Source organism: Physella acuta, unplaced genomic scaffold (genome assembly GCF_028476545.2).
Source record: "Physella acuta isolate Inbredline_101_S28 unplaced genomic scaffold, ASM2847654v3 ptg000346l, whole genome shotgun sequence".
NCBI classification, from domain to species: domain Eukaryota; kingdom Metazoa; phylum Mollusca; class Gastropoda; family Physidae; genus Physella; species Physella acuta.
The window spans coordinates 2,345-21,369 of record NW_026731865.1 but is presented as its reverse complement, the minus strand read 5'-3'; the positions used below and the strand labels follow the sequence as shown (position 1 = coordinate 21,369).

The 19,025-nt window shown below is 33.2% G+C and overlaps 1 protein-coding gene across 1 annotated transcript; it reads right to left on the bottom strand.

The window, feature by feature from the left end:
- Positions 1–6,113: 6,113 nt before the first annotated feature.
- LOC131941117 (uncharacterized) lies at positions 6,114–11,083 on the bottom strand (the record flags this gene model as incomplete). Its single annotated transcript, XM_059300126.1, has 4 exons — positions 6,114–7,441; positions 8,463–8,606; positions 9,260–9,345; positions 10,956–11,083. Coding segments are annotated over 4 exons (426 nt in total), but the record flags the coding sequence as incomplete, so codon positions are not given.
- Between the last annotated feature and the right edge of the window lie 7,942 nt (positions 11,084–19,025).

The window sequence follows — 19,025 nt, the reverse complement described above, 5'->3', positions numbered from 1 at the left end:
CTTATCCTCACTGACACCCTCGGCTATAAAAACCTATTAAACCATATGATCAGTATAGAGGAGTGTCATCGTAAATTACTATTATTTTTTGCAACTTGTTCCCTCAACTCCCTCCTCCCCACCTGAATTTCATCACCTGGTCGTAGGCCAGACAACCATTAGGAAATATCACAAAAGTACTCACTTTATCTCCCCTCCCCCACTTGATATTTAGATTAATTCTTTTTAAAAAATGTGTTCACTGATTGGGTTTTTTTTTTTTATTAAAGAAACACAATAAATACTGTGGTACACTTCTAACACCCTCCTCCTCACTACACATTGTCTCAAAAGTCCTATAGTGATGTATGCAGTTACCCACACAAATGTCCCGAAACAGTGGACGATGTGCAGTGCTTCTTCCAGACTTTTCTCCGAGGGGGGGGGGGGGGGGGCGCTGTTAAAAGTATATATTTTCTCTATTAAATTTCGTTCGGGGGGGGGGGGCGGTAGGCTTTTTTAAGGGGGGCTCTGCCCGCCCCCCCCACCCGAAGAGATGCCTGTAAGAAACTCTGACGCTGTGTACCTATCGATTTTACACACTATCATACACCCCACCGCCGTAACTGTTGAAGCTTTCCGAACTAGCGTCGAAAGCCACGCTGATTGGTCCGACCTGTCACGTAAAATTGGTTGTTAAGTATTTAGGGGGTCAGGTGGTCTGTTGGTCAGGTAAGCTGGTGGTGGTCTGATGTTGGTCAGGTGTTCTGGTGGTGGTCAGCAGAGTTTCTTCCAGGCATCACTACCACCCCCACATGCTCTGGTGAGCTGTGGTCACGCTAAATGTTTACAAATCATAGAGCCGGGTTTAGTGACGGCTATTAGGGGCCGATAATTTAGTTTGAAGCGATTTTAAACTTACAGGAGGTAACTAAGAGGAGGCTGCTTTCACGGGGGGGGGGGGGGGGGGGTAGGGTCGGGGTTAGTGTTTTAAAGCAAATATTTTCAGTGGCAGCATTGGTACGGTCGAATTCACAAATTTTGAATTACTGAAAAGTAGAAAATAAAACAACTAAATAGCGGCTTATGATACGCCGCGGGTCGGCTCGTTTTTCCTAAAGGTAGTCAGAAGTTGCAGGCAGCAGGGGCGGAACTACAGTGCCGCCAGACCCCGCAATGCGGGGGGGGGGGGGGGGGGCACGCCATTTAGGGGCCCAGAGCCGACCATAATAAAAAATTTTATAGTTAAAAAAAAGTAAATTTTCTTTCATTTTTGACTTGATGGTTGTTTTGTAAAAAATTACCGTAGCTGCGGTTGGATTATCTTTATTCTATAGACACCACCCCACGCTCTTGTTTCTTCTTTTTATTAACACGTTTTTTTATTAACTCAGCTTCGCGTTTGTGGATGTGTTTGTTGTTAAAATTGACATCGAAAATTAGCCCACTTCTGATTGCTCTATAGATCTGAAATTTGGCATGCAGGCTACTTTCGCCTAACAATTTCAGATGCAATCATAAAAACTAGCAATTAGAGACCGTAATTAGCTTAATTTAATTACGCCCTAAGGACCATAAAATTGAGGACATGATTTCTAAAGATACCGACAAGATTGAAGGCCTATTGACACAGTTACTTCGGCCCCAATCGATGTGAGCGCGCTGGCCGTGATCGTATAGTGGTTAGTACTTCGCGTTGTGGACGCGACAACCCAGGTTCGAATCCTGGTCGCTCAAGATTTTTAGTCCGTGTATTTATAAACACTTAGTCAAGTCATACTTAATCAAGTCATTGGATAAAGTAGAAAATAAACTATATAAAAAACTTTTTTTAAAAACCACGTTTTTCATGTGTAGCAACGGACTAAAAAGGAGAAAATAAAATACTTAAAAAAAACTTTTTAAAAAACCACGTTTTTCTTGTGGACTAAAAAGTAGAAAATAACTATTTACATACATTTAATGACAAAAAACGTGGGTCGGGCAGATGGGTCGGGAAATTTGATGGTGAACGTACCCACGTTTTTTTGTCATCAAATGTATGTAAATAGTTATTTTCTACTTTTTAGTCCACAAGAAAAACGTGGTTTTTTTTAAAATTTTTTTTAAGTATTTTATTCCCTTTGTTTTTAAACAACTTTGAAAGCCGAGTCTTTCTCCTACAATTAAACTTATCAAAGATAAGCAAATGTTCAAACCACTTCCATGACTTATTTCCCTTTTTTTTTAAATAGTCAAATAGGGGTGATCATAAGCTCCTTTTAATAGATTTGTACTAAACAAATTAAAAAGCAATTACTTCTCTTAATTATTATTTTTTATAAGTAACTACTAAAGAATAATATTGTATAAAAGGGAAATGTATTGAAATGTATTAAATCAATAATATTTTAAACATTAATATAATAACTACAAGAAAAAAAATAAACATAACACGAGACACCATTACTTATACAAAGCTTTCATATTTTATATTATTTTGACCGACAGGATGATAAGAGGGCTTCTATCAAAAATTAATTAAAACTGATTTTTCACAAAACACGCTAATGCACTTACACACATGACATGATGTTGAAATTTTTTTTTATTAATGTCTTTCAAATCCCGAACAGGACAGCAATGAGTATCCTATGTTTGTATTATGTGATTGCATATATATATATATATATATATATATATATATATATATATATATATATATATATATGGGGGGCCTAAAAAATTTTTTTTGCGGGGTGGCCCTTTTTTTCTAGTTCCGCCACTGGCAGGCAGTCATAAAATATTTCTTTATTAAAGAGGGTGGGTTAGTGGGGCTGTAGACCCAACTATTTGATGCCATTTGTGGCTATCCATATATTAATGACTATATGGGTTGGGGTAAAATTAGTCTAATCAACGTGACGTCTTATTACTTTTACCGAACCTTACGGACACTTCTCGCTACACTTGTTTACATAAACCACCTCTCATCTCTTTTCGTCAGCCCTACACAACTGACCACGCGATCATTCTAGATGCGCCGTTATTTAAACTCCTGTTTTAAGAGTGGTTATTTTGAGTTTATTTTTTGAAAAAAAAGCTAGATCTACAAGTCTACATCAGTGTTTCTTCCAGACTTTTTTCCGGGGTGGGGGGTGGCGGACGCTTTTTAAAGTATATATTTTCTATATAAATTTCATTTATATAAAAATTTATAGAATTTATATAGATGCCTGGAAGAAACTCTGGCATTGACACAGAATAATGATGAAGGCCTACTGTGATTTGGTTGCACGATCTCATTGTTTAAACTTATGTTTCAATTTTTGGAAATTTATAAAGATTAACCTCAACTCCCTTGAATTATTTTTATAAAATGGCCGCGGTTAACGCCCCCCACCCCCACCCTCGCGCTTGTAAACATTTGCCGCTTATTTTTTAGTGGGGCAGAATACAGTTACATCTCTGATACAGGTATTAGCCCATTGAGCTGGTGGTTGTTTCTTTTACACGAGAACATCCGATTTATTTACCGCATTTTATATAGTTTTTAAAATTTATTTTAAAAATTGTATAAGTATTTTGATGTATAACTCAACGTGTACGTCCACATTGACCCACCCCCAGTCTTCACGCGTCCACAAAAGTTGACATATTGCAATGTTAAAAATAGAATGATTCAATTAAAAAATATTTTGCGGTAGTTACTTCCCATTATTAAATTAAAAGTAATAAGGGAAACTGTTTCTAATTATGTTGCCGAAATTCATTTAAACTACCCAGAAATTCGGGATTTCTAAGATTTAAAATAAGGACCATAATTTATTTGATTAATAAATACGATTACTGCTAATATTTTAGAACTGTTTGTAGTTCATATTTGTTGACATTATTATTTGACACTAGTTATAACAGAAAACCAAAAGTCGAATTAACATGGTAATGGTACAATACTAAAACTTTAAACCTTTATTGTACTCTGCAATCAGAGTTTCTTCCAGGCATCTCTTCGGGGGGGCGAAGCCCCCCCCCCCCCCCCCCCCCGAAAATCCTTTACCGCCCCCCCGAACGAAATGAAATTTATATAATTTATATAGAAAATATATACTTTTAACAGTGTCCGCCCCCCGAAGAAAGTTTACCGCCCCCCCGAAGATTTCAAGTGCCCCCCCGGAGAAAAAAGTCTGGAAGAAACACTGTCAGCAATTGCGGTGGAAGAGTATGATGATGTTACTTTTATCAAAATTGATGTAGATCTAGATGAGAATGAGGATACAGCAGAAGCTTGTGGAATCTCAGCAATGCCTACCCTTCACTTTTATAAAAATGGCAGAAAGGTTGATGAAATAGTAGGTGCCAACCATGAAAAGATTAAAGAAAAAATTCTTGCATTGAAGTAGTCTAGGTGTAGTTTTGTGATAATTTAGAATGCCTTTTTGACACTTGTAAACTGTCCTGTATATCTTGTCTTAGTCAATGATGCCCAGAGTATCAATATTTTATTCTCCCAAAGAAGTCTATCCTAAGTAACTGAAATATTTGGATTAACGGGTATTTGTATACACCTTGTCAGGGGCGTAGCGAGGGGCGGGGGGTGCGGACCGCACCGGGTGACACCATTTAGGGGGGTGACACCAAGGTAAAAAATAGGAAAATATATAGAGAAAAACTTGAGGGGGGGTGCAAATCGAAAGTTCGGGGGGGGGGGGGTGCAAATCGAAAACTTGAGGGGGGGTGCAAATCGAAAATTTGAAAGTTTGTCCCCGGGAAGGGTCGCTACGCCTCTGGGGGGGGGGGGTGACACCATTAAGTGCCGCACCGGGTGACACCCGACCTCGCTACGCCACTGCACCTTGTACCCCTTTTTCACTTTTAATTCATACATTTGCTCTTGTAAGTAGTATCCTTAAAGTGGATTAAACAGGACAAAAGTTAAAAAAAACAGTATTGTTAATTTACCATTTATATAATTTGTATTTGAAATTAGTTTTTGGACTCATGGTAAAGTAAAATTGAATTATTAGTTAATGTGAGGGCAAAGGGATTACATATATGAAATGTAGTTTAATAAATTAATGTATTGCATGAATTTCAAGCTATAGATGATAAGGTCTGTATGTTACTGGTGTATGTGTGTTTGATTTTTTTTTGTTACGCATTTATCTAAATTATATATACAGTACCACATACATAATTGTCTAAAGGTTTTTGTTTTTTAAATATTTCTTAAAATGAAAGTAAATGTTAGTTTTTTTCCCAATGATATAAGTTTTCATTTTTATTGCCAGTATACATTACTGACTTCATTGTGATGTTTGCTCAAGTTTTGCAAATTATTCTAAATAATAAAGCAAAAGTAATTACGTGTAACATTTGGGTAATAGACAATTAGCTATTTTAAAACTGGAATGGATTATTCGATGTGTAGATGATATTGATAACAGCTGACAGCTGATTCTTAACAAAAGTGTAGTGATTTTATTTATCTAGTTTTTTTTTTTGTTCTGTTTGATTATTAGCGACAAAAATTAAGAATAAAGATTCTTTTCTAAGGAAACTAAAAAAAATGGATTACAGCTAGGGATAGATCTATAATATAGAGTCTGTCTTTACGTCAAAGGAACAGAAAAAATACACATTCAATGCTGACACACAGACAACGATCCATCACACAGCCAAGTTTACTGTTGATAAGACTCAAACAACGAAGCATCTACAGACACGAAGAGGACTAGTCCAACTGCTTAATTATTCCCCCTTTTATAAAAACATTCTTTAAAAAATTCAATGGAAAGTGAAAGCATCTAAAAAAAATGTCTCTGAACATCGAGTAAATCTGTTACCTTGTATAACAGATGGTAAAAGCAGCTATAAACAACCCCAATCGAGGTGAGCGAACAAGAACCTGCACAGCTCGAGGAAGCACAAAATCTACGAGCAGTCATTGGTAGATCCCCTAGGGTCGGAAGAAAAATTTATTTTCTGCTTTTTAGTCCACAAGAAAAACGTGGTTTTTTTAAAAGTTTTTTTTAAAAGTATTTTTCTTATTGTATCTGGTACTCAGAACACGAGATATACACGTTAGGGTGAGGGTTGAATGTGTCAAAATATTTGGCTTCTTCATTTACAATCAAATCAAATAAAGACTTAGCCAAATTAATCAATCATCGTTTATTGTACTCATGATTTATCAATCGAAAAATCAAGTTTAAGTTTAAAATAATAATTTGTTAGTTTAATTAACTAGTTTCCAAACGTTTTCAGCAGATTAGTTTAATTAACTACTTTCTAAACATTTTCAACAGAATGAAACACTACTTTTATAAAACTATACAGATCTAGACCTCAATCAAATATTTTACTAATTCTACTACACTTTAAAAATAGTTGCCTCTCAACAAGATATTCTTCTATTTATTGAATCATAAAAATAAAATTTCAAGGATGTTTATTTTAAAATGGGTAGAAGGCACAAAAATATTATTTTAAAAAGTAAAAAAAAAACCAACTGGTAAGCGTGTAATTAAGCAAAAAATTATATAATTAAACATGTAATACTGTCAGTAAAAATCTGAGCAAGTCATAATACTGGGCATTATAGGCTCTCATAAAAGCGTATCTCATGAAAGTGTATCTCAATTGAAACCAACAAACACATAAAGCTTTACAGTGAGCGCATAAAAAAAATTAATGAAGTTTTAAATAATAATTATTTAAAAAAAAATAACATGGCATTTTGCACTATAACAACAGAATAATATGTTACACTTTGGAGATGGGTCTTTAATTAATGACGTAACACTCTTGTGCCCCAGGCTCGGGGGTGGGGGATGGGAGGAGGAGGCGGGTAAACACTGACAAAAAAAGGGCGACGTTATTTATAGATGGCCGCTGTTGTATTACAACCATTGAAAACATGATGTTGGACGTGATGAAAGATACACGACACCATCGGATCACTGGCTATAAATAAATTATTTTGAGCCAGATATAAAGTCCGAAGTAAATGTCACAAGCCCTAGGGGATAGTTAGGTCAAAGCGGCTTTAGCTGGGTGGTAAATTTAGAACGTATGAAATGTGTGGCTCAACTGATACCACAAAAATTGTCTCAATATCTCAGGTTTTAGGTGTTTTTTTTAATGGAGCCAACATAAAATGGGCTAATGACGAACAGACGAAAAAGTATCAATGGGATAAAACGAATAGACAAGTAGATCTAAGCATAAATGGGCTTGCAAATAACCAGTCGAGATGGCTCAGGATCAAATGGGCTAACGAACAATGTTCCAGTTTTCCATCAAATGGGCTAACGAACAATGTTCCAGTTTTCCATCAAATGGGCTAACGAACAATGTTCCAGTTTTCCATCAAATGGGCTAACGAACAATGTTCCAGTTTTCCATCAAATGGGCTAACGAACAATGTTCCAGTTTTCCCTTTCCAAGCCACGTCTGATATCAAGCATATCGTACCGCGCCACTGTAAACAGAAACATTTGTTGGAATGGTCAACTGGGACATTTGTTGTGATGGTCAGTTAATTAACAAGGACATTTGTTGTGTTGTTGTGATGGTCAGGTGATTAACAAGGACATTTGTTGGAATGGTCAACTTGTCAAAAGGGACATTTGTTGTGATGGTCAGTTAATCAACAAGGACATTTGTTGTGATGGTCAGTTAATTAACAAGGACATTTGTTGTGTTGTCAGTTAATCAACAAGGACATTTGTTGTGATGGTCAGTTGGTCAACAGGGACATTTGTTGGAATGGTCAACGGTGACATTTGTTGTGATGATCAGTTAATCAACAAGGACATTTGTTGTGATGGTCAGTTGGTCAACAAGGACATTTGTTGTGTTGTTGTGATGGTCAGGTGATTAACAAGGACATTTGTTGGAATGGTCAACTTGTCAAAAGGGACATGTGTTGTGATGGTCAGTTAATCAACAAGGACATTTGTTGTGATGGTCAGTTAATCAACAAGGACATTTGTTGTGATGGTCAGTTGGTCAACAGGGACATTTGTTGTGATGGTCAGTTAATCAACAAGGACATTTGTTGTGATGGTCAGTTGGTCAACAGGGACATTTGTTGGAATGGTCAACGGTGACATTTGTTATGATGGTCAGTTAATCAACAAGGACATTTGTTGTGATGATCAGTTAATCAACAAGGACATTTGTTGTGATGGTCAGTTGGTCAACAAGGACATTTGTTGTGATGGTCAGTTGGTCAAAAGGGACATTTGTTGCGATGGTCAAAGGGACATTTGTTGTGTTGGTCAGTTGGTCAACAGGGGTCGTATCTAGATTACTTCTCTCTCTCTCTCTCTCTCTCTCTCACACACTCACTCTCCCACACATTCAGAAAGACAGATACACGCCAACGCGATCTCTCTCTCTCTCTCTCTCTCTCTCTCTCTCTCTCTCATGCTAACACACACATACAGCTACTCGAGACAAAAAGCTGAAGGAAACATGTAAAGCGACTTCCGGTGTACCTGGAATTTGTTCCAGCAGACTGGTTCTGTGTCTGCCAGTGTGGGCGTGGTTGACCATGTTGACACGGTTCAAGTCAGAAGCTGACCTGGTGACATCAGCAGCCGCCATGTTTGACTTGATGTGCTCATCGGCTGCTATCTGACCTGAAGGACGAACAGGTTTCTTTCAGGCGTTTTTCTCATGATGGTTGTTTGGGAAGGGGGTAAAGTAAAAAAAAGTTTCCCTTTCAAACCTGACGGTATATGGGGCAAGTGAAGTAGAGTTCACTTGTTTCTGTGACCTAGGCATATGAAGAGATAGTGTGGTCAGCACTATGCCCAGCCGCCTTTCCTTTCCCTAACGTCAGTTAGGTACCCATCAGAGTTGAGTGGACTCAGGGACGGTATACTGACTTGAACCCGGATTCGAATTCGAGACTTACGGGTTAGCAGTCCAGCTCTCTACCACTAGACCATTCCGTCCAACTGGAAGGGGGTGGGGGTATTTTAAACCTCCGAGAGTTCTCACTTAAAATTTCCGAGATGGGGTTGGGGGTGGTTAGGAGGAGTGGGGGGGGGGGGCGTCTGGACACTGGTTAAAGTAATTTTTTCCTCTTTCACCCGGATGTGAGAGGAGAGAGGATATGATTCCCCTTCCCCCACTCCGAGAGATGTCGGAAATATACTCTGATACGAACGTGGGCATCAACGTCAGTCTTAGTGTGGCTTGTCCGCTTCCTTATTTTCACAATAATTCTTAACACTTCTTTCCATCTCGTCCCTCGCTAAAATAAATGGCACCACACACAACCACTCACCATCAACGAAGACAAGTCTTTTCCCTCCAGGCTGCATGACCTCCTTCACGTGCTTCCAACTTCCGCCTAGCCGTCCATGACGCAAACTACACCAAAACAAAATGTACAGGTCACATGACACAAACTACACCAAAACAAAATATACAGGTCACATGACGCAAACTACACCAAAACAAAATATACAGGTCACATGACACAAACTACACCAAAACAAAACGTACACATGACACAAACTACACAAAAACAAAATATACAGGTCACATGTACAGGTCACATGTACAGGTCACATGACACAAACTACACACAAACAAAATATACAGGTCACATGACACAAACTACAACAAAACAAAATATACAGGTCACATGACACAAACTACACCAAAACAAAATGTACAGGTCACATGACACAAACTACACCAAAACAAAATATACAGGTCACATGACACAAACTACACCAAAACAAAATGTACACATGACACAAACTACACAAAAACAAAATATACAGGTCACATGACACAAATTACAACAAAATATACAGGTCACATGACACAAACTACACCAAAACAAAATATACAGGTCACATGACACAAACTACACCAAAACAAAATATACAGGTCACATGACACAAACTACACCAAAACAAAATGTACACATGACACAAACTACACAAAAACAAAATATACAGGTCACATGACACAAACTACACCAAAACAAAATATACAGGTCATATGACACAATCTACATCAAAACAAAATGTACAAGTCACATGACACAAACTACACCAAAAGAAAATGTACAGGTCACATGTTATTTTCTTCTCAAATTTGATTCTGCCAAGCAAAGCAGTAGAAAAACTGCGATCTTAAATAACAGCAATACGTTTTTAATAACACTTTTAAAAAATTATTCAAAATGTAACTAGATCCAAATCCCATTGATAAATAAGCCATAGATTAAAGTTTTTCTTTCTGACTTAACGGCAAGAGTTCAAACCATATGTAGGGATATTGGGATAGTGTGGTGAGCATTGTGCCCAAAAACATATGTAGGGATATTGGGATAGTGTAGAGAAAATTGTGCCCAAAAACATATGTAGGGATATTGGGATAGTGTGGCGAGCATTGTGCCCAAAAACATATGTAGGGATACTGGGATAGAGTGGAGAAAATTGTGCCCATCCGTATTTAGTTTCCTAGACGTGAGTCAGGCGTTCTTCAGAAACGAACTCGAGACTGTTGGGTTAGCAGTGGAGCGCTCTACCTACTACGCCTGTACATTACATAAACCTACATAAAGGCTTAAATATTTAAAATTTCTTTCTTCTATCAAAATATTATGTACTTTCAATAAAGTAAAAAAAAAATGGCAATTTATGGTGCTTGTTTCTAAATTATTATTTCGTTTTGTAATGTACAGAGAACTACAATACATTTGCCTGAAGAGACTATCATTGTTTCCTCCATCCTTATTTCTCCTTTCTCCGGGAAAGAGGGGGGGGGGAGGGGGCACTTGAAATTTTCGGTGGGGCGGACTAAATTTTTTTCCGAGGGGGGTGTGGGCTCTGTTTAAAGTATATATTTTCTATATGAGTTTCTTTTCGTTCGGGGAGGGGGGGGGGTGCGAAGAGATGCCTGGAAGAAACTCTGGAGACTATGCAAACTGCGCTCAACATGCTGCTAAAGTTGGAACAACTTGCCTGGAAGGGTCCAGCTTCAGCAAGCCCAGGTGTTGATATCCGTCACCAACATGGCAGTGTGAAGCAGCTATCCCATCATGCACCAGACGCTCGTGACGTCCCTGTCGGCTGCTACTGCTCCTTGGCGTCTGGTGCAAAAACAAAATCCCATATCAAAACTACCAGAATAAAAATCCCATATTAAAACTACCAGAATTAAAAAATCCCATATTAAAACTACCAGGATAAAAATCCCATATCAAAACTACCAGAATAAAAATCCCATATCAAAACTACCAGAATAAATATCCCATATCAAAACTACCAGAATAAAAATCCCATATTAAAACTACCAGGATAAAAATCCCATATCAAAACTACCAGAATAAAAATCCCATATCAAAACTACCAGAATAAAAAAATCCCATATCAAAACTACCAGAATAAAAAAATCCCATATCTAAACTACCAGAATAAAAATCTCATCAAAACTACCAGAATAAAAATCTCATATCAAAACTACCAGAATTTAATCCTTGTACCTACACTGCCCCACATAAATGTTTTCTCATTTGTGTGCTGTTTCTTTTTCCTACCATTCCCGTTGAGCTAAATAGGCCTACCAGTGGCGTAGGCAGGGGGGTTAGGGGGGTTATAACCCCCCCCCCATAGACCCCTAGGTATACATATAAAGTATGAGGAGGGGTGCAAATCGAAAGTTTGAGGGGGGTGCAATTCAAAAGTTTGTCCCCGGGTAAAAATTGGAACCCCCTCCTTGAGACGATCTTGGCTACGCCACTGAGGCCTACATATCAAATCATGCCCACCTCACCCCACGTTTAATTAATAGACAGCAACTGTAAAGATTCACTTGATATTCGAGCGCTCTTATTCTGTTGTAAGACATAATTATTTTTTAAAATTTGAATTTAGATATTGAATTTAGATATTTCTTTTTTTAGATTTTAAATACAAAGGCTTATATTTTCGAGTTCTTCAAAGCTAGGAAACAACAAAGGTAACTCGATTCTGATAATCAGCTCATGGCTAATTTAAAGAAAGAAAGCTGAGCAACTCTCAAAATGGCCAAGGGCAAGAAGTCCATAATGTAAATCACCTACGGCCTTGACCTCTTCTGACATCAACCAAATGCATGTAGATGATGTGAATGTTGTCAGTCAACACAGAGAACAATAGTGAATTAGGCCAAGGGAGGTAAATGCGTCATTGCCGAATCAATGGATTGTGGGGAATTATATACAAACTAAAATCAGTTCTTGTAATGATAAGCAGTCTAACAACATAAAAAAAATGTTTTTAAACTCAAAATGTTGTGATTTATCTTTATACTATTTATATAAAAGTTTGATCAGCACTAGGAATTCTATAATAATTTAAGAGTATATATAAAATACCAGTAAAGTTGATTTGTTTCTTTTAAATTATTAGTTATGTTAAGGTTGGACGTTTAAAAAAACCCGAATTCTTATATTTTTTTTTTAACACCACATCTTTTAAACCATTATGGAATTATCTTATTATACATTTTCGTAACATTTACTCTAAAATTAAGTAGTAAGAATAAGTTTTTAGCGGTTGAATAGTTTTAACCTTATTTTATATTTCTTTTATATAAAACTAAATAAAGTAAATGTAAATTAAATAGTCATATACTACTTGTGTTTTGATCTCTTAGTTCACTTATTGTGCAATAACATTAATACTAATAGTTTCGCTGTCTGTCTATCTATCTATCTATCTATCTATCTATCTATCTATCTATCTATCTATCTATCTATCTATCTATCTATCTATCTATCTATCTATCTATCTATCTATCTATCTATCTATCTATCTATCTATCTATCTATCTATCTATCTATCTATCTATCTATCTATCTATCTATCTATCTATCTATCTATCTATCTATCTATCTATCTATCTATCTATCTATCTATCTATCTATCTATCTATCTATCTATCTATCTATCTATCTATCTATCTATCTATCTATCTATCTATCTATCTATCTATCTATCTATCTATCTATCTATCTATCTATCTATCTATCTATCTATCTATCTATCTATCTATCTATCTATCTATCTATCTATCTATCTATCTATCTATCTATCTATCTATCTATCTATCTATCTATCTATCTATCTATCTATCTATCTATCTATCTATCGATCGATCGATCGATCGATCGATCGATCGATCGATCGATCGATCGATCTATCTATCTATCTATCTATCTATCTATCTATCTATCTATCTATCTATCTATCTATCTATCTATCTATCTATCTATCTATCTATCTATCTATCTATCTATCTATCTATCTATCTATCTATCTATCTATCTATCTATCTATCTATCTATCTATCTATCTATCTATCTATCTATCTATCTATCTATCTATCTATCTATCTATCTATCTATCTATCTATCTATCTATCTATCTATCTATCTATCTATCTATCTATCTATCTATCTATCTATCTATCTATCTATCTATCTATCTATCTATCTATCTATCTATCTATCTATCTATCTATCTATCTATCTATCTATCTATCTATCTATCTATCTATCTATCTATCTATCTATCTATCTATCTATCTATCTATCTATCTATCTATCTATCTATCTATCTATCTATCTATCTATCTATCTATCTATCTATCTATCTATCTATCTATCTATCTATCTATCTATCTATCTATCTATCTATCTATCTATCTATCTATCTATCTATCTATCTATCTATCTATCTATCTATCTATCTATCTATCTATCTATCTATCTATCTATCTATCTATCTATCTATCTATCTATCTATCTATCTATCTATCTATCTATCTATCTATCTATCTATCTATCTATCTATCTATCTATCTATCTATCTATCTATCTATCTATCTATCTATCTATCTATCTATCTATCTATCTATCTATCTATCTATCTATCTATCTATCTATCTATCTATCTATCTATCTATCTATCTATCTATCTATCTATCTATCTATCTATCTATCTATCTATCTATCTATCTATCTATCTATCTATCTATCTATCTATCTATCTATCTATCTATCTATCTATCTATCTATCTATCTATCTATCTATCTATCTATCTATCTATCTATCTATCTATCTATCTATCTATCTATCTATCTATCTATCTATCTATCTATCTATCTATCTATCTATCTATCTATCTATCTATCTATCTATCTATCTATCTATCTATCTATCTATCTATCTATCTATCTATCTATCTATCTATCTATCTATCTATCTATCTATCTATCTATCTATCTATCTATCTATCTATCTATCTATCTATCTATCTATCTATCTATCTATCTATCTATCTATCTATCTATCTATCTATCTATCTATCTATCTATCTATCTATCTATCTATCTATCTATCTATCTATCTATCTATCTATCTATCTATCTATCTATCTATCTATCTATCTATCTATCTATCTATCTATCTATCTATCTATCTATCTATCTATCTATCTATCTATCTATCTATCTATCTATCTATCTATCTATCTATCTATCTATCTATCTATCTATCTATCTATCTATCTATCTATCTATCTATCTATCTATCTATCTATCTATCTATCTATCTATCTATCTATCTATCTATCTATCTATCTATCTATCTATCTATCTATCTATCTATCTATCTATCTATCTATCTATCTATCTATCTATCTATCTATCTATCTATCTATCTATCTATCTATCTATCTATCTATCTATCTATCTATCTATCTATCTATCTATCTATCTATCTATCTATCTATCTATCTATCTATCTATCTATCTATCTATCTATCTATCTATCTATCTATCTATCTATCTATCTATCTATCTATCTATCTATCTATCTATCTATCTATCTATCTATCTATCTATCTATCTATCTATCTATCTATCTATCTATCTATCTATCTATCTATCTATCTATCTATCTATCTATCTATCTATCTATCTATCTATCTATCTATCTATCTATCTATCTATCTATCTATCTATCTATCTATCTATCTATCTATCTATCTATCTATCTATCTATCTATCTATCTATCTATCTATCTATCTATCTATCTATCTATCTATCTATCTATCTATCTATCTATCTATCTATCTATCTATCTATCTATCTATCTATCTATCTATCTATCTATCTATCTATCTATCTATCTATCTATCTATCTATCTATCTATCTATCTATCTATCTATCTATCTATCTATCTATCTATCTATCTATCTATCTATCTATCTATCTATCTATCTATCTATCTATCTATCTATCTATCTATCTATCTATCTATCTATCTATCTATCTATCTATCTATCTATCTATCTATCTATCTATCTATCTATCTATCTATCTATCTATCTATCTATCTATCTATCTATCTATCTATCTATCTATCTATCTATCTATCTATCTATCTATCTATCTATCTATCTATCTATCTATCTATCTATCTATCTATCTATCTATCTATCTATCTATCTATCTATCTATCTATCTATCTATCTATCTATCTATCTATCTATCTATCTATCTATCTATCTATCTATCTATCTATCTATCTATCTATCTATCTATCTATCTATCTATCTATCTATCTATCTATCTATCTATCTATCTATCTATCTATCTATCTATCTATCTATCTATCTATCTATCTATCTATCTATCTATCTATCTATCTATCTATCTATCTATCTATCTATCTATCTATCTATCTATCTATCTATCTATCTATCTATCTATCTATCTATCTATCTATCTATCTATCTATCTATCTATCTATCTATCTATCTATCTATCTATCTATCTATCTATCTATCTATCTATCTATCTATCTATCTATCTATCTATCTATCTATCTATCTATCTATCTATCTATCTATCTATCTATCTATCTATCTATCTATCTATCTATCTATCTATCTATCTATCTATCTATCTATCTATCTATCTATCTATCTATCTATCTATCTATCTATCTATCTATCTATCTATCTATCTATCTATCTATCTATCTATCTATCTATCTATCTATCTATCTATCTATCTATCTATCTATCTATCTATCTATCTATCTATCTATCTATCTATCTATCTATCTATCTATCTATCTATCTATCTATCTATCTATCTATCTATCTATCTATCTATCTATCTATCTATCTATCTATCTATCTATCTATCTATCTATCTATCTATCTATCTATCTATCTATCTATCTATCTATCTATCTATCTATCTATCTATCTATCTATCTATCTATCTATCTATCTATCTATCTATCTATCTATCTATCTATCTATCTATCTATCTATCTATCTATCTATCTATCTATCTATCTATCTATCTATCTATCTATCTATCTATCTATCTATCTATCTATCTATCTATCTATCTATCTATCTATCTATCTATCTATCTATCTATCTATCTATCTATCTATCTATCTATCTATCTATCTATCTATCTATCTATCTATCTATCTATCTATCTATCTATCTATCTATCTATCTATCTATCTATCTATCTATCTATCTATCTATCTATCTATCTATCTATCTATCTATCTATCTATCTATCTATCTATCTATCTATCTATCTATCTATCTATCTATCTATCTATCTATCTATCTATCTATCTATCTATCTATCTATCTATCTATCTATCTATCTATCTATCTATCTATCTATCTATCTATCTATCTATCTATCTATCTATCTATCTATCTATCTATCTATCTATCTATCTATCTATCTATCTATCTATCTATCTATCTATCTATCTATCTATCTATCTATCTATCTATCTATCTATCTATCTATCTATCTATCTATCTATCTATCTATCTATCTATCTATCTATCTATCTATCTATCTATCTATCTATCTATCTATCTATCTATCTATCTATCTATCTATCTATCTATCTATCTATCTATCTATCTATCTATCTATCTATCTATCTATCTATCTATCTATCTATCTATCTATCTATCTATCTATCTATCTATCTATCTATCTATCTATCTATCTATCTATCTATCTATCTATCTATCTATCTATCTATCTATCTATCTATCTATCTATCTATCTATCTATCTATCTATCTATCTATCTATCTATCTATCTATCTATCTATCTATCTATCTATCTATCTATCTATCTATCTATCTATCTATCTATCTATCTATCTATCTATCTATCTATCTATCTATCTATCTATCTATCTATCTATCTATCTATCTATCTATCTATCTATCTATCTATCTATCTATCTATCTATCTATCTATCTATCTATCTATCTATCTATCTATCTATCTATCTATCTATCTATCTATCTATCTATCTATCTATCTATCTATCTATCTATCTATCTATCTATCTATCTATCTATCTATCTATCTATCTATCTATCTATCTATCTATCTATCTATCTATCTATCTATCTATCTATCTATCTATCTATCTATCTATCTATCTATCTATCTATCTATCTATCTATCTATCTATCTATCTATCTATCTATCTATCTATCTATCTATCTATCTATCTATCTATCTATCTATCTATCTATCTATCTATCTATCTATCTATCTATCTATCTATCTATCTATCTATCTATCTATCTATCTATCTATCTATCTATCTATCTATCTATCTATCTATCTATCTATCTATCTATCTATCTATCTATCTATCTATCTATCTATCTATCTATCTATCTATCTATCTATCTATCTATCTATCTATCTATCTATCTATCTATCTATCTATCTATCTATCTATCTATCTATCTATCTATCTATCTATCTATCTATCTATCTATCTATCTATCTATCTATCTATCTATCTATCTATCTATCTATCTATCTATCTATCTATCTATCTATCTATCTATCTATCTATCTATCTATCTATCTATCTATCTATCTATCTATCTATCTATCTATCTATCTATCTATCTATCTATCTATCTATCTATCTATCTATCTATCTATCTATCTATCTATCTATCTATCTATCTATCTATCTATCTATCTATCTATCTATCTATCTATCTATCTATCTATCTATCTATCTATCTATCTATCTATCTATCTATCTATCTATCTATCTATCTATCTATCTATCTATCTATCTATCTATCTATCTATCTATCTATCTATCTATCTATCTATCTATCTATCTATCTATCTATCTATCTATCTATCTATCTATCTATCTATCTATCTATCTATCTATCTATCTATCTATCTATCTATCTATCTATCTATCTATCTATCTATCTATCTATCTATCTATCTATCTATCTATCTATCTATCTATCTATCTATCTATCTATCTATCTATCTATCTATCTATCTATCTATCTATCTATCTATCTATCTATCTATCTATCTATCTATCTATCTATCTATCTATCTATCTATCTATCTATCTATCTATCTATCTATCTATCTATCTATCTATCTATCTATCTATCTATCTATCTATCTATCTATCTATCTATCTATCTATCTATCTATCTATCTATCTATCTATCTATCTATCTATCTATCTATCTATCTATCTATCTATCTATCTATCTATCTATCTATCTATCTATCTATCTATCTATCTATCTATCTATCTATCTATCTATCTATCTATCTATCTATCTATCTATCTATCTATCTATCTATCTATCTATCTATCTATCTATCTATCTATCTATCTATCTATCTATCTATCTATCTATCTATCTATCTATCTATCTATCTATCTATCTATCTATCTATCTATCTATCTATCTATCTATCTATCTATCTATCTATCTATCTATCTATCTATCTATCTATCTATCTATCTATCTATCTATCTATCTATCTATCTATCTATCTATCTATCTATCTATCTATCTATCTATCTATCTATCTATCTATCTATCTATCTATCTATCTATCTATCTATCTATCTATCTATCTATCTATCTATCTATCTATCTATCTATCTATCTATCTATCTATCTATCTAT